General features: G+C 51.2%; 1 protein-coding gene across 1 annotated transcript in view; it reads right to left on the bottom strand.

Annotated features, from left to right (window-relative positions):
- Positions 1 to 21,618, bottom strand: part of POLA1 (DNA polymerase alpha 1, catalytic subunit) — a 492,305-nt gene that overhangs the window by 283,397 nt on the left and 187,290 nt on the right. The window contains exon 29 of the mRNA XM_060234091.1: positions 13,374 to 13,579. Within this exon, the coding sequence (XP_060090074.1) occupies positions 13,374 to 13,579 (206 nt within the window). The remainder of the gene's footprint in view (positions 1 to 13,373; positions 13,580 to 21,618) is intronic.

Genomic DNA, 21,618 nt, shown 5'->3' with positions numbered 1-21,618 from the left:
TTCCCCCACCCTCCTCGCCGAAGTGATGGCCACCAAGAAAGCTGTTTTCCAGGCCAACAAGTGAGGAGAGCAGGAGGCCATGGGCTCGAAGGGTCTCCCTGTTAGGGCCCTCAGGATCAGGGACAAGTCCCAGGCTGGGGCAGGGCTCCTGATTGCCAGGTACAGTCTCGCCATGCCCTTGAGGAACCGCTTTGTGTCCGGGTGCGTGAAGACCGACCGGCCCTCTATACGCTCATGCTGAGCCGAAATGGCCGCCAGGTAGACCCGCACGGACGATTGGGCGAGGCCCTTATCCAGCAACACAATCAGGAAGTCAAAAATCACGGGCAGCCCCGCTCTAGCAGAAGCCACAGAGCGACTGGCCGCGAACTCCGCGAACTTCGCCCACTTAGTTGCGTATGACTTCCTCGTGGACGACTTCCTCGAGTTCAGCATGACAAACTGCGCCCTGTCCGAGATCATAGGCGCCATGCCGTCAGCCGGAGATGCGGCACATCGTGATGGAGGATCCTGCCCTGATAGGAGAGGAGAAGGTCCGGGGCCTGGGGGAATCGGCGGTACCTCCCCTCGGCCAGTCGCAGGACCAGGGGGAACCAATGCTGCCTCGGCCACCATGGCGTCACCAGGATCCCCTGCGGGCGCTCCAGCAGAAGCTTCTGCACGACCTTGGTCAGCAACGGGATGGGCGGAAACAGGTACACCGTATGATGAGTCCAGGGGATTAGGAGACCGTCTCCCAGAGCCAGGGGGTCCACTCCCCCCCTGCAGCAGAACAGGTCGCACTTCGCATTGTGCCTTGTAGCAAACACATCCAGCTCCGGTGTCCCCCAGCTGTGGAAGACCGGATCCAGGAACTCTGAGTTCAGCTCCCACTCGTGAGACAGAGCTCCTCCGCGGCTGAGGAAACATGCCTGCACATTCTTCACCCCTGGCAGGTGGGCTGCTTGCAGGGAAACCCCCAGTGATCTGCACAGCTCCCACAGCGAGATGGCCAGGTGGCAGAGGTTTCGGGATACCGTCCCCCCCTGCCTGTTGACGTACGCCACCGCCGTGTTGTCGGTCATCACCGCTACTGCTTTTCCTTTCAGAAGGTTCTGGAAGGAGAAAACGGCGTGAAAGATGGCCAGGAGCTCCAGCAGGTTGATGTGCTGCTGACTGTATCGACTCGGCCACCTGTCCCCCACGCATATATCCCCCATGTGGGCACCCCAGCCCCACAGGGAGGCGTCCGTCGTGATCGTTAGTACTGGTACTGGTTTGTGGAAGGGGGCCCCTTCCACCAGGCACTGTTTCTGACCCCACCACCGCAGGGATTCCAGAACGTCCGGTGGCACTGTCAGGAGGCGGGAGTACGGTTCTAGGTTGCACTTGAAACTCCGCAAGAACCAGAGCTGCAGAGTCCGCATCCTCAGCCTCGCGAAAGGAAGCGCCGCCGTGGTGGCTGCCATGAGTCCTAATAGTCTCTGGACTTTCCGTGCTGAGACCACCGGATTCCGCCAGAACGCCTCTACCACTCGCACAATGGCGTCCGCGCGGTCTGGAGGAAGAAATGCCTTGCACTCCTGCGTATCCAGTATCGCCCCTATGAACTGTACGCGTTGTGCAGGCTGAAGATGGGACTTCTTCTGGTTTATCTGAAGTCCCAGTTCCTCCACCAGGGCAAGGGTGACTTCTATGTGCCTCAACAACGACTCCCTGGACTCCGCCACCAGGAGCCAGTCGTCGATGTACGGGAAGAGTGTTACCCCTTGCTGTCTCAGGTGAGCGGCAATCACCACCATCGCCTTGGTGAACACTCGCGGGGCCGTGCATAGTCCAAAGGGAAGAGCCCTGTATTGGAAGTGCTCCTCTCCCACCGTGAAGCGGAGAAACTGTCTGTGGAAGGGATGAATTGATATGTGAAAATATGCATCCTTTAGGTCGAGCGTGGCCATCCAATCCCCCTGTCCCAGCAACGGGAGGATGTACTGCAGGGTCGTCATCCTGAACTTGTCGCATCTCACGAACACGTTCAAGGCTCGTAGGTCCATAATTGGCCGAAGACCCCCGTCCCGTTTCGGGACTGCAAAGTATCGGGAGTAGAAGCCACGCTGGAGCTGGTGCGTAGGGACCCTTTCGATCACGGCCTTGTCGAGGAGGGAACGTACCTCTTCCCGGAGGGTCTGCGAAGGAGGGGTGTAAACGAAGGTCGGGGTGGGTGGAGGGTTGGAGAACTCTATCCTGTAGCCCTGTTGAATAATTGACAGCACCCAGCGATCCGACGTAATACGGGTCCAGGCAGGGAGGAAACGTGCCAACCGGATATTGTGCAAGTCCACAGGGCCATTCAAAGGTGGGGGGCAGTCAAAGGCCCTGCTTCTGTTTGGAGCCCTTCTGCCTGGGAGCCTGAGTAGAGGGTGGCGAGTACTTGGGCTTCTGTTGGTACTGGGGCCGCGGAAAAGCTGGTAGCTTGGAGTGCCATTGCCGCTCTGGCGACTTCGAGTATGGCTTCTTGTGCCACGTCTTTGGCCACTGTCTCTTAGCTGGGGTGCGGGGACTTGTTACCCCCAGGTTCCGGGACGTCTTTATACTTTTGTCTAGCTCTTGTAGAACCGAGTCCGTGTTTGAGCTAAACAATCCCGAACCATCGAATGGTAAGTCCTCCACGTAGGCCTGCGTGTCGTGTTGCAGTGCCGTGGAACGGAGCCAAGAGTGTCTGCGGAGGGAGATGGCCGTGGTCAATGTTTTGGAACACGTGTCTCCCGAGTGCTTTGCTGAGTTCAGCTGTTGTTTTGCGAGGGCCATGCCCTCCTTTTGCAGCTTCCTCAGGGAGGTCTTAGCCTGTTCCGGGATGGACCCGAGAATGGTGGAGACTTGGTCCCATAGGGCATATTGATATCTGCCCATACAGGCCGCATAGTTTGCTATTTTGACTCCCAAGGAGCCTGAGGTATAAAGCCTCCTTCCTATTGCATCTAGTTTCCTACCCTCCTTATCAGGGGGCGTGGAGTGAGTCTTCTTCGCCTTCGACGAAGAGGACACTACCACAGAGTTCGGTCTCGGGTGCACATACAGGAACTCTGCTGATGACTCCTGAATCCTGTACATATGATCCAGCCTGCGGGAGGACACAGGCGTGGACGCCGGCTTGTCCCATGAGGACTTGGCAGTCTGCAACATAACGTTGGTCAGGGGCAGTGCCACAGCAGTGGAAGTGTCCTGTTGCACGATGTCGAAAACCGTATCGGTAACGACTGGTTGCGGCTGGACCGTCGGGAGCGAGAGGGTTTGAGCCATCCTCTTGATTAAGTCGCCATAGGACTTGAGGTCTTCCGACGGCGAGATTGGCTGCTCATCTGAAGTCTTTCCCGGTGGCGATGGTTCGTCCGGCGACGACGGTCCTCCGTCAGGAGACGAGCCTCCCGGCGACCTGGGAGACTCGTCCGGGGAGTCAGAGAAGTCCGACGGCTGTCTCGGTTTCGGGGGTGCTGGGGCTGTCGGGGTCAACTTCGGTTTCACCGGTGGGGCGACCTCGTGCTCCTTCGTGCGTAAGTCTGGGGGTTTCGACACCGACGGGGCCGTCTTCACTGTGCGGAACGACGTTCGGGACCGATAAGATGTTTCCGAAGCTTGGTCCCATTCGGGTTGTCGCGGCGGCAGCCATTGAAAATGTGGTTGGACTGGATAGGCCCCATATAGGTACTGCCATTGTCTCTGGTCCCACGGGACGTGGGACGGGGCTCCGCGAGGCGATCGGCCGTCATCCTTACCGAGAGGAGATCGTGACCTGCTGGCTGAACGGTCTCGGGGCCGATCACTCGGTTTGGCCAGTGGGGTTCGCTGTCGAGGGGTGCTTCGGCCGAGGGGGCTGCGGTCGGCACCGATCCTCTGGCCCGGTTCTATGTCCGAATCAGAATCTGAAATGACCAACTGCGTCGACTTCGACTCCAAGGGGGTGCCCGAATGACGTATCGGGGACGCGAAGAGCTTAAGTGGAGGGACGATCGGAGCCGCAGGGTCCACAGGAGACACCGGTGCAGAGAGCGGCGCCGATTTGTGTCTCTGTTTCTTGTCCTTCTTCCCCTTTGCAGCCGATGCCCCTTTTTCCTCCTTGCGCCGTTTTGCTGGCGTCGAGGATTCCGGAGTTACTGCCGAGCCCGACTTTTTTCTAGGGCGATCGGCGTCGGAAGGGGTCTGGTTGGTATCGACCGACTTCGGTGCCGACTGGTCGGAGTGACCGGAGGGCTGTTCCGCCTGCTCCGCCTGCTGGCGACGGGGGGAAAGAGCCTGCTCCATCAGCGCCGCTGCAAGTCGGGCTGCCCTGTTTTTCCTCGTTTGGCGCAAAAACTTGGCGCAGTGAGGACAGGCGTCCGGACGGTGCCTCTCGCCCAGGCACAGCAAACACAGTTCGTGCCCGTCCGGAGGGGCGATTTTATTCCCGCACGAGGAGCAGCGGCGAAAAAACCCCCACCGTCTTTCCATACGAGGGAAACCGAACGGCGGGAAACCGAAATAGGGAGAGGGGGCCCCGAGGGGCGGGAAAAATTACCCCACTCTCCCGCAGCTACTACTAACTGTCTACAACTATACTAAAACTACAACTATAACTACAACTATCTAACTAGCGATAACAGAAGAAAAATTTTTATCCAAAGATAAGTTCACCGACCGTAGCAAAGAAGATCGAGTGATCAGCGCGGCGGTCAGAAGAGAACTGGCGGGATGTCCGCTCCTGTCCCAGTGAGCATGCGCGGGGGGGGGGGGCTCCGGGCATGCGCACTGGGACGTCGGCACGGAAATCCGCAGCTTTTGAAGTTTACCGATCGAGATCGGCGCTGGCGCCTACTCCCATCAGTGTGATGCACAGAGACCACGAAGAAGATCTTTATAATTCTTCCAAGTATGAACGCATAGCTCTGCAGCTGGTATATGCATGTTGAGATTACAGGCACTGATTACCTACAAACTGTTGATAAAATTTCTGTTTAAATTCTGAGGTCAAACATTTATATCAGTTCCAATGATGCTGTAGCTATACATATAACCACTGATTTAGGATTATTATGAAAAGGCCCAGCTCTGCAAGGTAGCAGACCCTGAACCAGTCATAAAAGTATTTCAGCTCCAGTGACAAAGTGTCTGAAACAAAGGAATAAACAGGCAAGTTTAGCAGACATGTGAGTTCAGCATCAGGGTGAAGAAGCCAGCGCCACTAGTATCTTCCTATCCCTAGCAAAGTAAGCAGACTTTCCATTAACAAATCCACATAAACTGCAAACTTATAAAAAGGGGAATTTAAAAAAACAGGTTGCTTACCTGTAACTGATGATCTTCGAGTGGTCATCTGTGCAGTCCCACACATGGGTCTTGCCGCAGGCAACGGATCCATACCTCAGAGTCTCCAATAGCTCTCCTAGAGCGTTTTTTGGTGCGCTTTCCGCTCGCCCTGGGGAGCAAGCATTGACTGCGCATGCCTGGAGCGAGCGGAAGGCGCCATTCCCACTCAGTTTCTTCCAGCCGCTACTGACAGTTTACAAAGGTAAAAACCAAGGCAGAAAAAGCCAGCAGAGGAGAAGGCTGGGTGGGCGTGTGTGACTGCACAGATGACCACTCGAAGATCATCAGTTACAGGTAAGCAACCTATTTATCTTCATCGTGGTCTCTGTGCAGTCCCACACATTGGTGACTAGCAAGCTGAAAGTCAAAAAGAAGGTGGGTGCTTGCAAGAAAAAAAAACATTTCTATACTTACAATGTATGTATGCACTCACCTGGGGTGATTTCAGTGGAAGATGGACCTGAGGACCGCTTGGCCGAAGGAGGCGTCCTGTCTGGCACAAACATCCAAGGCATACTGCGAGATGAACGTGGATGGCAAGGACCATGATGCAGCAGCGCAGACGTCCTCTAAGGAGACGCCCTCCAGGAAGGCCGAAGAGGTCGAGACTGCTCTAGTCAAGTGAGCCTTAAGGCCTTCAGGTAAAGGTTGCTTAGCAACTTCGTAACACAACCGGATTGCAATGGATACCCACTTAGAGAGTCTCTGGGTAGAAATTTTGCATCCTCTGAGGATTGCCATAGGCCACAAATAAGTTAGGGTCCTTACGGAACGGTTGTGTACGAGAGAGGTAAAAGGACAAAGCTCTTCTGATGTCGAGAGTGTATAGAGCTCTTTGTCCAGAGTCCTTAGGATTAGGAATAAATGTGGGCAACGAAGTAGAAGTTGAAAGATGAAATTTCGATGCAACCTTGGGTAAGAAAGCAGGATCCACTCTCAGGACCACTCTGTTCCTATGAAAAACTATAAGGTGGGTCAGAACGGAAGGCACACAAGTCACTGGCCCGCTTGCGAGAAGTGAGAGCAACCAACAGGGCAGTCTTCCAAGAGAGATTAAGGTCCACAGTGGCCAAGGGTTCAAATGGGGGTTTCATAAGTTGTGAAAGAACTAACGACAAACTCTAAATTGGCACAATCGGTTTGATAGGAGGGTGAAGGTGCAACATACCCTTGAGGAATGATTTGGACAGTCTATGGGAGAAAACAGTCTGACTATCAATAGGCTCGTGGAAAGCAGAAATGGCTGAGAGGTGAACCTTTAAAGAAGAATAGCTGAGCCCCGACACTTGTAGAGACAGCAGGTATTCCAGGATCGAAGGGAGAGGTACAGACTTTGGATCAAGTTGTTGACAGGACGCAAAGGAGCAGAAGCGCTTCCACTTGCACTGGTATGAGCGTGTGGTAGAAGGTTTTCTAGCATTCAGGATAACTTCTGCTACTCTCAGTGGTAAAAGTGTGTCCAAATTCTCCAAACCGTAAGTCCTAGAATTTGGAGGTTGTGGTGCCATACCTGGCTGTGATCTTGGGTGAGGAGATCGTCTGCCAGGGGAAGGTGGCGATAAGTGTGATGGGACATTTGAAGGAGTCTCGTGAACCACGGTTGCCATGGCCACCATAGCGCTATCAGTATGCTGTCTGTACCGTCCCAAGCAATTTTGAGTAGAGATCGGGTAATTAGAGGGGTTGGTGGAAAAAGATAATGAAGAGGACCCCTCCAGCTATGGAGGAAAGCATCGTTGCCTCTCCTGGTATAAAACAGAGGGCATTTCGAGTTGTCCTTTGTAGCAAAAACATCTATTTTTGGAGTCCCGAAGCATGCAAAGATGCAATGCAAGTAGCGTGGATTGAGGGACCATTCGTGGTCGTCTATGTGAATCCTGCTGAGAGAATTGGCCAAGACATTCTTTATCCCTGGAAGGTGAATGGCAGTCAGGTAGATGCCGTTTTTGATGCACCATTCCCAAAGAAGTATGGTTATGCGGCACAGACGGATAGATCTGGTACCGCCCAGCTTGTTCACATAGAAAACTGTGACCATATTGTCGGTAGTGATCTGGACATGTCGGTTCATTACAGATGGAAGGAACGACTGAAGAGCCCTGTGAACGGCTATGAGTTCTAGGCAGTTTATGTGCATAGCCCTCTCGGGCGCAGTCCACAAACCCCTGACAGTCTTGTCCTCTAAGTGGGCTCCCCATCCCCACATGGAGACATCTGTTGTCACGATGACAGATGGAAGAGGAAGAACAAAGGGCATTCCGCAAAGTAAATTGTCTGGTACTGTCCACCAAACAAAGGAGAGCCGAACCCTCTGAGGTACAATGAGAATGGTATTCTGTGGTTGTACATGTGGATGGTAGGCATGAACAAACCAAAGCTGGAGATGCCGCATGCGCAGTCTTGCGAATCGAAGAACCAAGGTTGTTGTGGCCATGAGGCCCAGAAGATGTTGGATGGTGATTGCAGGTTGCGTTGGGGTACGTATGACCTCCTGGGCCAGGGACAGAATGGTGTGGGCACGATCCCTGGGAAAGAAAAACGAGATGAGGAGATGTGCAGAGACGAGCACCTATGAACTGTAGGTCCTGAGTTGGGGTGAGGTGAGATTTGGTAGCATTCACACAGGCCCAGGGAGGCAAGAATAGAGAGTGTTGTTTTGAGATTCTTCACCAGTTGATGTGCTGTGGGAGCAATGAGTCGTCTATGTACGGAAACACTGGAATGTTGCGAAGACGCAGAGCAGCTGCGACTACTGCCATGCACTTTGTAAACACTCTGGGGGCGGTGGAGAGCCCAAACAGGAGGGATCGTTACTGGGAGTGATGTTGTCCCATGGCAAAGAGAAGATACTTGCGGTGCTGCGGTCTGATGGCCACATGGAAATAAGCGTCCTGGAGATCCAGGGATGCCATCCAGGAATCCTGCAGAATTAAGGGAAGGATGGATTGGACAGGGATCATTCTGAATTTCTTGTAGACTATCTGCTTGTTTAGTCTCCTGAGATCCAGAATGGGTCGCTTCCCCCGTCCCTCTTGGGCACCAGAAAATATCGTGAGTAGAAACCTGTCCCCCGATGGTGAGGAGGAACAGGTTCTATGGCATTTTTTTGGAGCAAGTCCAGAATCTCTTGTTTGAGATGAGGGGAGGGTGGAGTAACAGTGAAGTAGTGGTGGTGAGGTGGCAAAACGAACTCGATTGCGTAACCTAGGCGGATTATGGTGAGCACCCAAGAGTCCGTGGTGATTGAGCTCCAGGTTGGATAGAACGGGAGAAGACGTGTTTGATAGCAGGAATTCAGCTGTTGAGAGAGATGCAGAGGGGAGTCAAAGAGACTGCTTGGCTGGCTGAGAAGACTTGTCTGCTGAGAGCGTGGCCTCTGTTGGAAGGGTTGCTTTTGTTGGGAGGGTTTCCTCTCCCAGTAATTGGATTGCTTAGGAGAGTGTTGACGCTTCTGAAAACATGGTCTCCAGGGATTAGGTCGATTGAACTGCTGAGAGGCTGGCTGAGAGACTCCAAGGCGCTTCACCCTCTTGCGGCCGTCATCTACCGAAGTGAGGACTTCATCAGTGGATGCATGAAAGAGGCCAAGACCATCAAAAGGTAAATCTTCGATTTTTTGTTTAATGTCGGGTTGCAGGTTGGTTGACCTCAGCCAGGTGTCGACGCAATGCCACCGATGAAGCGAAAACTCTAGATGAGCAGGAAATGGCACGTCTGATGGTGTTAATCTGCTGTTTCGAAACTCGTGATAGTTCAGAGACTAAATTAGATGCAGCTCTCTGAGAAGTTTCAGGCAGAGAAGGAATGAGAGGAGTAAATTGGTTGGCGAGATTAAATGAATATGCAGCAAAATACGCCAAGTAATTATTAAGATTGGAATTAGTAGAGGCAAGGTTGTAAATCTTGCGAGCCAAGGTGTCCAACTTCTGGCCCTCATGATCGGGAGGAGTAAGGTGCCTGGATGGTTTGGCTTTAGTCGCTGAGTGCACTATTATGGAGTTTGGAGCAGGATGGGAGGCTAAAAATTTAGAATCAGAAGCATGTACTCTGTACAGGGAGTCAAAGTGCTTCGAAGTAGGTGGAATCGAAGCAGGTTTGTCCCAGGCCTCACACAGGCCCTCCAAGTGCACTGGCAACAAAGGTAGGAGTGACCCCGCTGGGAAATCCACCTGAACCAGATCGTGGACTATGTCAGAAACCTTGGGTGAGTCGGAAGGAAGAGTAACATTTAAGGCTTCACCCATGGTAGTAATCAGGTTAAGGTAGGCCTTCGAACCGTCCGATGGAGAAAGACAGGCTGGCTTCATGGAATCCGAGGCAAGAGAGCCAGGAGGATCTTTGGAGTCAGAAGAGCCTGAGCTGTCCCCGTTGGATTGGGATTTCTCGGTTGCAGGAGAGATCAGAGGCTTGGTAGGTGCAGATGTGGATGCAGGTTCCTCGGATGGTTTAGACTGTACTTGTAAGGCAGTCGAAGTCATGGCCGATGTAGAAGTCGTGGCCAGAGCAGCAGATATGGTAGCGGAAGCTGTACGGGGTATAAAAGGTTCTCGGTACCGAGGAGGCTCATGGACTTGAAGGGCTTCACGGTCTCGAGAAGAGAGATACTCCGAGTCTCGGGTTCGAGAAGGCTCATGGTACCGAGGAGACTCGAAGTCACGGATTCAAGGTGTTGATACATCACGGCTGTGGGATGCGACCTCGAATTCACGGTACCGAGAGCGACGGAAACCCTCATCCGATGAGGAACGGGAGTAGCAATGGTAAACACGGCGGTGTCTGGGAGATCGCGATCTGGAGAGTGAGGAATATTCATATCGACCCGTCTGGTAATAGTCCTGGTATTCACAGTAGACTGGAGAACGTGAACGGAAATCACGACGTCGAACCAGTGAGTGGGATCGGACATGCTGGGTGGAAACCTATGTCGGCAACTCTCTGTAGAGAGGAGAAACTCCGATGTCTCGAAAGGACCCAGCCTGTAGCAAAGATCGGGATGCTCCTGAGAGAAAGTCGGAACCGAACGGGGTCGGGTTCGAGGATGTTGAACGGCACCACGCTATGGACTGAGGGCGAGCAAAATCGGACCAGTATAACCTCGATTGCAGCTGGGGAGTGAGGAGTGAGATGAGGCATATCGGAGATGACGTCGGAGGGCGCTGAAAGCTCTGGTGGAACAAGAGGTTGGATCGGAGCAGAGTGTGTGGAAACCGACGCCATCGATGTCGCTATAGCGGCCGAAGTGGTAGCCCACGGGGAAGTCGTCAAGAGTTGACCTTGTCGGATCGCGGGATTTCTTCAGAGCCGAGGCCGATGAATTGGTATGGCGAGACTTCTTCGAAGCCTTGTGGCTGGTGTCAGAGTGCTTGGATGGTATCTTGTTGGACTTATGCTTCTTGTGAAGTTGAGGAGCAGCTGACGCAGTCGAATCTCCTGCTCGGTGTGGGGGAGGCAGCAAATCAGAGCTGGGCATAGCCCAAAGAGATTTTTCGAGCAGGAAACTTTGAAGTCTGGCCGCTCAGTTTTTTCGCACCTGTTTAGTGAAGTTGGCGCAATAAGGGCAAGTATCTACCCGATGAGCTTCACCCAAGCAGAATAGTAGGGATTTTAGATCCACACCTCCGACACTTTTTGAAAGTAATTTTCCCTTCCATACGCTCCGGACAAGGGAGGGGAAGGAGGGGAGAAAAACAGGGAAAGGAAAGCGCAGAAACAAGGGCGCTTTTTTTTTTTTAATTTTATAAGGACAAAAAATGATAGAAGAAAGGTAAGAGAAAAAGGAGAATACGATACCAAACAGAAGAAGACGAGCTGAGGAGAAGACGAGCTGAGGAGAGAGGAACGCAGCAAGGTAGGTGTTGTCCAGGCGGCGGAAAGGAAGAAACTGAGTGGGAATAGCGCCTGCCACTCACTCCAGGCATACCCAGTCAATGCCTGCTCCCCAGGGCGAGCGGAAAGCGTGCCAAAAAACGTTCTAGGCGAGCTATTGGAGACTCCAAGGTATGGATCCGTTGCCTGTGGCAAGACCCATGTGTGGGACTGCACAGAGACCACGATGAAGATCAAAAAATAATTACAAAGGAAGAATGCCAGTGAGGAGTTGGGGGCTACCCAGTTTATTGCCAGCTGGAAAGAAGTCATGGGAGTTTGCTCAGTGCAAAACACTGGCTAGCTCCCAACTCCTTCCTGGCATTCTACCTTCATCCCCTTTTTTATACATTTCCAGTGGTTGACCTGAAGAAACAGAGACAGTTAGGCACGTAGGTAAAACTCGGGGATTTTTTAGATGTGTCCTATTCTAAGAATGGCAGCCCTGCTGCTGTCACGGATCATGAGAGTCAACGGGAAACAGGGCACCATGCTGATTAAAGGGAGAATGTTCCCTCAAAAAAGACCCCCTTCTGCAGTTGATGAGCAGGTATCCTTTTGCACTTTGTAGGGAGAGAGGGAGGTTCTTAGTAGTTTATGATTTGATTCTTAGTCATGTAGATAGGTGGGAGATGAACCTATGTACTGACCGCATGCTGACTTGACAGCCTGGTGTGGAGGTAGTGGACATTATATATGGTCTAGATCAGAGGTCCCAAACCTTTGAGGCACCAGGGACTGGCACCAGGGGTACAAGCAGCCCTGTAGCCATAAATATTGGCACGGGGGGGGGGGGGGGGCCTGGGGGATAAAATTTGTGGGGGGGGGGCGTGGAGCTTGGCTGCTTCTTCCAGCAGCCAGCCACCAGGCCCCAGCTCTCTCTCTTGCGCTCTTCAGCTTTCTTTCTCTCTCTTGCTATCACTCCCTCTCCCCTGCTCTCTCTGTCATTTGCTGTTGCTGCCTCCTCTCACTCTCCCACTCTCTCTCTCTGTCTCTCTCTTTCTCCGTCACTTTCGCTTTCACTGACTCCTCGAGTTGGTGGGGGAAACTGGCGGCTTGGAGGGGTTGGGAGCACATAGACTTGTTGGGGGGAGGCAGGTGACCCACAAAGAGAGCGGCACAAATCTCAGGGGAAGCGCCTTGGAGAAGTCCTCAGGCACCATAAAGAGAGACCAGTCCCAGCAACTGTGCAAGTCTGGTGGCTCCAAGCGAGGCCAGTCAGAGAATGGAGCCCTGCCATCACTTCCCCCTGCTGCCACCTCTGCTTCAGGCATATGAACATATGAAGTTGTCTTATACTGAATCAGACCCTCGGTCCATCAAAGTCAGTATTGTCTACTCAGACTGGCAGTGGCTCTCCAGGGTGTCAAGCTGAGGTTTTTCACACCTATTTGCCTGGACCCTTTTTAGTTGGAGATGCCAGGAATTGAACCAGGGACCTTCTGCTTACCAAGCAGATGCTGTACCACTGAGCCACCGTCCCTCCCATTTCCGTGGGCCATCACGAAAACCCGCCGCTTACCACCTCCCTCCTCCTTGGCACTCAGCACTGCCTACAGCTCTTCAGACTGCCTTGCTCTCCTGCTCTCTCTCTCACGTGTGCACGGGGGGGGGGGGGAGAAATAGCTTGGGAACAGAGGGCCCAAAAGCGGGAAGGGGGGTTTACATAGAATGGACAGGTCCCCCCCGCCCGTAGCTACGGGCCTGGATACAAGGATTACTAAAGGATGATAAGGAAATGGCAGAGAAGGATTAGTCTACCAGTTACCTATGCCTCTTGACTCTAACTAGCCCTTCGTGGCACTAATCCCCCACCCTCTTTCTACTTATGTGTACTGGTTAAGGAAAATCTGTTTCACTGTATCTGAAAAAGTGTGCTTGTACCATTTTTTTTCTTTAAATAATTTTGTTGGTCTCAAAGGTGCCTCTGGACTCAAACTCTGTTCTGCTGCTTCATACTAACACTTACTCACCTGAATCTATAACAATGCTAGAACACGCTTACTTATAAGCAAACCCCATTATTTCGGTGATGCTTATTTCCAACAAGTGTGCTTAAGATGACAGCTCTGAAGCAAACAATTTTTTTTGTATAACATATAATAACAATATTTTTTCAATACGTAATAACAACATTTAAACATCCAAAAATTTATTCAATAAGGAACTATACACAAAAGAGTGTAACTTACTTTCCAGTCTCTTTTGCAAGGTCACACCAGTCTCTTCTCACTATGTCTAGTCCTTTAAGTTCTTGTTTGGTAATGTAGTTTCCATTTCCTGTTGGCTCCACAACCAAAGCAGCATATTTTTTCTTTTTCAGCAGCAAAAGGGACTTAAAGACTCCATCAATATCTATCTCCAGCAATTTGTACAGCTTGTTCACTTCACTTTTGATCTGCAAATACATCAGCAATAAGACCAAATCATCATCTCAGTCACTGGTAAGAACTATGTGACTACAAAAACAGTTTATGAAATAAATTCAATATATACCAAAGGAATGGAAAGCCACTGGACTTCAGGCACAGCCAGTCTGCACCAGGGATGTCAAACTTATTTGTTATGAGGGTCAGATTGTCAAGTCGGCTGGATTCAATAACGAGTCTTTGGTTGAAACAAAGTTGCTAGTTTATTGAAAGCAAAACTGTACCACCTTTGTACCTTGAACTTTATACCAATAAAGCTTTTATATTAAAAAAAAAAGAAAGAAAAAGAAAGCAGAACTGAAGACCATGATAGAGATTGAAGGACTGGGGTACATAGACATTAACCAAGCATTTAAGGTATAGATCAAAGGATTCCTATAGGCGGGGCACTCTATGCAGTATATTTTCACACTAGGATGTTACTCCCTCATTCCCAAGCCAAGGCCTTGGTGTTTCACACTCCCACAGACACCCGGCCTGAGAAGGCTCAACAATCTTGTTCACATATCAGCATTTCAAAGCAGGCTACATAACAAAGGCATAGGTATGAGGAGGGGGGGGGGAGGAGAGGTAGCTAGCAGCATTCGGTGTTCAGTATGAACTGCCCAGAATCGCTTGCTTCTGAACCAGAGTTAGAAAACAGGTTACTCAACAATACAGCAGACGTGACACAGATCTGACATAAATGAGACTTTATCAGGCCGGGCCATGTGTGTCTTAAAATGTAAACCCAGGTAGTGGAGATACAAACTTTATAAAGGAAACACACAAATACAAAGATTTTTTTTTTCTTAAAATAAAACATGCTTAAAACATAAGCATGCTTCTAAAATTTTGTTTAACAGTCTCTGATAAACACAGGTTGCTTACCTGTAACTGTAGATCTTTGAGTGGTCATCTGTGCATTCACACTCATGGCCAATCCCTGAATCGGTACTTAAAAAGCCCGGGATTTTTTCGCGCTCTGCACCAACGGGCATGCACAGGCATCCCGGTGCGCATGCTCGATGGCGCCAGCGCGAAGATCCCGCCTGTTCCTTCCTGACCGCTGGAAGCCCCTACTGGAGGGAGACCGTCAGCAGTGGGAAAGAAGGGCGGGTAGTGTGAATGCACAGATGACCACTCGAAGATCTACAGTTACAGGAAAGCAATGTGTCTATCTTCTTCGTGGTCTCTGTGCTTCACACTCATGGGAGATTAGCAAGCAAGACATACCTGGAGGCGGGAAGACGGTCAACCTGAAGAAAAAGCTTTCAGCACTGCAGCTCCTAGACGAGTCCTCTACTGAGTATGCACGTCTAGCACGTAGTGCTTCAAAAAGGGATGCAGAGAGGACGAGGTGGCAACCTTGCAAACATCCGTCAGATAAATGCCTTTTAGGAACACCACCGATGTCGCCATCGCTATTGTACAGTGTCCGCGAATAGGCCCAAGTAACGTCTTCTTAGCCAACAAATAACAGTTTAATAGTCTCAGTGAGCAATTTTGAAAGCCGCTGAGACAAAATCCTGGAACCTAACATAGGAGCAGCATAAGAAACAAAAAGCTGTTGGTCCTTACGAAAACTCTTGGAGCGACTTAAATAAAACAATAAAGCACGCTTCACATCTAGAGCGTGCAACCTACGTTCCTCATCCGATGAAGGTGTAAGATGAAAAGCGGGCAAAAAAACTTCTAAGTTGAGGTGGAACTGAGAAACCACCTTGGGGAGAAAAGAAATATCAGGAGCTAACGACACCCCAGCCTCCTAAAAAACTAGATATGGGTAGTCACACCGCATAGCTGTGAGCTCCCCTGCACAGTGTGCTGATGTGATGGCTACCAAAAAAGCAGTCTTCCAAGATAGAAGCTGTAGCGAACATGTGGCCATCGGCTCAACGGGACGTCTAGTCAGTCTGTCCAACACTAAAGTCAAATCCCACAACTGGGGGGTGATCTTGATGGAGGATGAAGCCTAAGCAAACCCTTCAAAAACCTCTTAGAATAAGGGTGCGCAAAAGTGCCCCTCAACTGGTTCATGGAACGCAGAAATTGCTGCCAAATAAACCTTGACGGAAGAAAAAACAAGGCCAGCATCCACCAGAGATAACAAAAACTCAAAAATTACTGACAATCCCACCCTTTGGGGGGGACTGAGGGATCAACTAGGGACTGCAGAAACCTCTGCCACTTCCTATCATAGGAAGCACAGGTAGAAAGTTACCTGCTGTTCAAGAAAACATGTTGGACTCTGTTAGAGAACCCACAGGGTCGATGAGCCATGCTGTCAGCTTCAGTTGGGGCACGTTGTGATGGAGAACATGACTGTCCTGCGTTGACAGAAGTTCCGGATCCGCCGGAAACTGGTAGAACCCCCCCCGCAAGTTGCAGCAGAATCGGGAACCAGTACTGGCGAGGCCACCAGGGAGTCACCAGGATACAGCATGGCCTCTCTCTTGCGATCTTGTTGACCACCCTCGTCAGTAGTGGCAGAGGTGGGAACAAATCAAGGAACCGGCCTTTCCACGGGAACAGCAGACCATCTCCCAACGACTCTGGATCTGAGCCCCCTACGGAGCAAAACAGAGGACACTTCCGGTTTTCAACTATGGCAAAGACATCCACCTGGGGATAACCCCAGAGCTGAAACACGGGTTGGAGGAAACACCACTGTAACTCCCACTCATGCGGGGAAGCTGTACCCCTGCTGAGGGAATCTATTTGCAACTTGAGGACCCCTGGGAGGTGCGCTGCCTTCACAAAGATGTCATGGTCCAGGGACTCCGACCACAGATCCAGCGCATATAGCTATCGAGATATCGAGAGACTGTCCCTTCCTGCCTGTTGATGTAACACAGGGCAGTGGTATTGTCCGTTAGCAGAGCAACAATCTTCCCCGTCACCATGGGGCGGAAAGACCGAAGAGCAAAATGAACTCCCAGCAGTTCCAACTAATTTATGTGGCAGTGTCAATTTCAATGGCCATCGTCCATGTGGGCCCCCCAACCCCACAACGATGCATCGGTTGTGGTAGTCACAGTTGGTGCAGGTAGATGGAAGGGAGCTCCCTGACAAATGTTGCCCTTTGATTTCCACCACTGCAGTGTTTCAGTGTCACAGGTGGAATTACAAACCTCTTTCGAGGGAAGTCCCATAACGGGCAAAACTGACGAAGAAACCAAAGCTGTAGGCCTCTCATCCTCAGCTTCGCAAAGAGCAGCACGCTTGTAGTCGCCACCATCAGCCCCAGCATCCACTGCAGCTGCTGAGCCATGCTCCACTTTTGACTCTGCAGAAGTTTGACAAGGTTGATAATGTCCATCGCTCTCTGCTGAGGCAAAAACGTGCGATGCAGGTTCGTATCCAGCAAAGCCCCTATGAACTGTCCTTGATGGAGTAAAGTGTGATTTCTCCAAATTGACCTGCAGACCCAAGATGTCGAGTAGACGAAGAGTGATGGCAATGTGGGATGACAAACTCTCTTTCGACTCCGCCACAAGGAGCCAGTCGTCGATGTATGGAAAGACGACTATCCCTTGAAGCCGGAGATGGGCAGCCACAACGTTCATCATCTTCGTGAACACCTGAGGTGCAGTGGACAGGCCGAATAGAAGGGCTTTGAACTGGAAGTGCTGAGAACCTACTGCAAACCGAAGGAAACGTCTCAACGCAGGATGGATGCTGACGTGGAAGTATGCATCCTTGAGCTCCAGCATTGCCATTCAATCCCCTTGGTTGATGAGGGGCAGAATTGTTTGCAGAGTGGACATTCTGAACTTCTGCTACAAAATGAATTTGTTCAGATTCTGAAGATCTATAATTGGTCTTAGACACCCGTCCCGCTTGGGAACCAGGAAGTAACGAGAGTAGAAGCCTCCCGTCCTGGCCTCCGTTGGGGCCCTCTCTATGGCTTGTTTCTGTAAGAGGTTGCTCACCTCCGCCAGCAGAGGTGGGGAAGGGGGAGTGGTAATTACCACGGATTGGTTCGGAATCTGAACAAAGTCTATTTTGTAGCCTTCCGCTACGATGGAAAGCGCCCACCTGTCCATAGTGATGGACTTCCAGGCCGACAAGAATGGGCGGAGGCGGATAGACGAAGTGGAAGAGGGGACAGTGACACGTGCTGCCAGAAAGTCAAAGGCCCTGCTTTTGAGGGCAAGTGCCCTTGGACTTGCCGGTGGTCTGTGAAGCATAACGATTTCTGTTGTTCCCCCTGTATGGGGACCTACTCTCAAGTTGAGCAGAGCGAGGTCTCCACTGTTGTTCCGGGGAGAACTTTTGGTACGACTTCTTTGCTCAAGGCTTGTGCCACTGCTTCTGTTTCGCAGCTCTGGAAGATGCCGGTATGCCCAGTTTCCAGGAAGTTTTTATACTTTTGTCCATTTCCTGGAGCACATTGTTGGTGGTGGAGCTGAAGAGGCCTTCGCCCTCGAAGGGCAGATCCTTGACGAAGGCCCTGGTGTCCTGCTGGAGAGCCGTAGATCTGAGCGAGGAGTGGCAGCGGAGGCAGACGGCAGAAGTGATGATCCTTGCTGAGACGTCGACCATGTGCTTTGCTGTGGCCAGTTGTTGTTTGGCTACAGCAAAGCCTTCCTTCTGCAACTTCTTCGCAGCCGACCTCTTCTCACTCAGGGAAGATAGAAGTGGGGTTAGTTGTTCCCATACTGAGTATTGGTAACTAGCCATGTACGCGGCATAGTTAGATACCTTTACTCCCAGCGCCCCAGCAGAATAGAACTTCCTCCCGACATTATCCACCTTCTTCCCTTCCTTGTCTGGGGGAGAGGAGTGCGTCTTGTGGGCCTTGGATGAGGAGGAAACAACCACCGAATTTGGCTTCGGGTGGGTGAAGAGGAACTCAGCCCCGGACTCTTGGACATGGTACATATGGTCTAACCTTCTCGATGACACTGGCATAGAAGCAGGCTTCGCCCAAGGCTCCTTCACCGCCTGTAGGATGACCTTCATCACTGGCAGAGCAACTGCTGTAGACGTATCCCGTTGCATGATGTCGAACATGTTATCGTCTACAACGGGTTGTGGCTGTGACACAGGAAGCGAGAAGGAGAGTGCCATCATCTTCACGTAGTCCCCATACGACTTCAGATCCTCCCACGGTGAGATGGGAAGATCTTCAGCCGTATGAGACACCAGGGAAGGTTCCAAAGCCTGGTCCGGATCATCGGTGCCGACCTCAGAGTCCGACGATGAAGACTCTCTGTGTAGAGATCATTCTGAGAGCACCGGAGTGGACTCTCTGACGGGCGACCGGATCGACCCTGACGACCAAGGTTGGACTTCCTCCACCACCATGCCGCATCTGTCAGGCAGGACAGCAATCGATGCTGAAGGATGCCGTCTAGAATGTTGAGACAACCTGGACATGTGGGATGCCTCGGACTGTTGGTCCCAGTCACCGAATTCGCGAGGAAGGTACCATTGGTACGGGTAAGGATAAGGGTAAGGAGGCCATTGGCGCTGCTCCCATGATGGAAGCGGGGGGAAGCGACGAAGTATTGAAGTCGGCTCCAGCTCTCTCCGGCCTCTCGTCTGATCCGTCGGTGCTAAAGGCTCCATCGGCGCCAACACCTTTACCTCCGAGACCGAGTTGCTCTCACTGCGACGCCTGGACCCTGAAGAGTGGGAGTGCTGAGTCATGTCGATCTCGTGCTCCGATGCCGACAGGCGCAGCTGCAAAGCACTGCCTCTCGACACCGAAGGGCTACGACGCCGGGACGCCAAGATCTTCCTCAGTGGAGCTGTCAATGTTGAAGCGTCATGCAAAGGTCAAGGGGTGCGGGATGGTTTCCTCTTTTGCTTATCCTTCGATTTCACCTTCTTTGGCACGGATGATCGGGTCCCCGAAACATCCCGACGCCTCTTAGCCGGGGTGTCCACTGATCTTTCAGAAGGCCGTTTCGTGGAACGCCCGCGCTCGACCGGCATCTTGGTCCTGATCGGCGAAGCCTCAGCCGATGTGACCGTCGGGGCCGCAGCTTCACCCATTGGTACCGATGGGCCCGATGCCATCTTTTGAGGATGAACTGGTGACTCGACCAAAGCCGCCGAAAGTCTCACCGCTTGATTCTTGCAAGTTTGTTTTGAGAAACTCAGACAGTGAGCGCAGGAATCGATTCGATGTCCCTCGCCCAGACAGAGGAGACAGAGGGAATGGCCACTGGGGGGGCAGTCTTCTTCCCACAGGAACGGCACCTCTTAAAAAACCCCGTCTTTCCATAGACGCCCAGGAAAAAACCCCACCCAGAAAAGTTTCTGAGGGGGAAAAACGGGGGGGGGGGGGTGAGCCCCAAAGGGTCCAACAAACTCTTTTTTTTTTAAACAACACTAACAACTAACTAACTACACTAAGGAAAATAACAAGCGGGCTATATACAAAGGCAAAAAAGCAATCCAAGATTATTTTACCGACCGGGGACACGAAAGGAGGTCCTCTCAGCGCAGCGGTCAGAAAGGAACTGGCGGGATCCTCGCACTGGCGCTGACGAGCATGTGCACTGGGACGCATGCCCGTTGGTGCCGAGCGCGAAAAAATCCCGGGCTTTTTAGGTACCGATTCAGGGATCAGCGCAGGCGCTCTATCCCATGAGTGTGAAGCACAGAGACCATGAAGAAGATCTGACACCTCTTGCTCTGTATTATTGCATCAAAAACTGGAAACAATATCTGTGCTGTAGCAATCTTGATTATGCTGTTCAGGCATTGCTCTGGTGTGCATCTGTAAGTTGCAAGCCTACTTTTGATTTATTGACATAGATTACAGAAATCTCATGGTCAATGCTAAGCCTAAATGAAACGGCTGGGCATTGTGAGCTTTTGTACATAAACTACTTCATGTACTGGTCAAGAACTTGTGACAACACCATGACACAGACTGAGGGCTATGTGTTTGTCTACAAAACTATAGTATTTCCCAGAAAAATAACTATAATTCCTATGTGGCAGTGCAAGATTACAGAGATAGTCATGCATACTGGTCAATATCAGCATAATATCTCAGAAATCTAAATTCAAAATCCTCAATCAATCAAAGGAAATCAAAGGAAGATGTCAAAGAAAAATCAAAGGAAATTGGCTGGGTAAACTTCATCTGGACACACTCTCCTCCTAATCCTGGCTTGCTGTTATTCTGCTTCTAAACAGTTCACATGCTTTCCTGATGAGTAAACAGGTTGCTTACCTGTTTTTTATGGTATGCGTGCTTCACATCTATGGGAAAATAGCAAGCCACACACTAAGTCCTATCTGGAGGCGGGTGCTGTAGGAACTCAGAAACAAGCAGTTTGCAATACTGCTCAACTCACAAAAGTCTATGAATGATGAACATCCAGAGCACAGTGCTTCACGAATGTGTGAGGCATTATCCATGTGGCAGCTCTGCATATTTTGGGTAGAGGAACCCTTTTGAGGAATGCTGTAGATGCTGCGAGTGTCCTAGTGGAGTGAGCATTAACAGGGCCTGGGAGTGGCTTCTTTGCTAGCAGGAAGAACAGTTTGATGATTGCTATGATCCATTGTGACAGGCACTGAGATGAGATTTTGTGCCACAAGGTTTTGGGAGCATAAAATACAAACAATGAGGGCAATTTACGATGACTGTTTGTCCAATGAAGATGGACAGACAAAGCCCTGTGGACATCAAGTGCATGCAGGTGGTGTTCTGTATCGTCCTGTGGATTAGGAAAAAAGGTGGGTAGGATGATATCAGCGGAAAGGTGGAACTGAGAGTACCTTCGGTAAAAAGCGGAGGAGGGAGGTAGCGGGGATTTGACAAACCACAATGCCCTGAGTTCTCCCACCCATCTGGAGGAAGTGGTGGCTACCGAGAAGGCCATCTTCCAGGCTAGGAGGTGTAGGTCGCTTGTAACCATTGGTTCAAACGGTTTGGATGTCAGCTAATGTAAAACCAGAGGTAAGTTCTAGACCGGAGTGGGCTGCCATTTTGGTGGAAATAGTCGCAAGAGACCTTTCAAAACCTTCTTAGCAGAGGGATGGGTGAACACAGAAGAAC

This window comes from Heteronotia binoei, chromosome 3 (assembly GCF_032191835.1).
Source record: "Heteronotia binoei isolate CCM8104 ecotype False Entrance Well chromosome 3, APGP_CSIRO_Hbin_v1, whole genome shotgun sequence".
Lineage (NCBI taxonomy): Eukaryota > Metazoa > Chordata > Lepidosauria > Squamata > Gekkonidae > Heteronotia > Heteronotia binoei.
The sequence above is the reverse complement of the archived record's forward strand: the minus strand, read 5'-3'. Positions and strand labels throughout refer to the sequence as shown.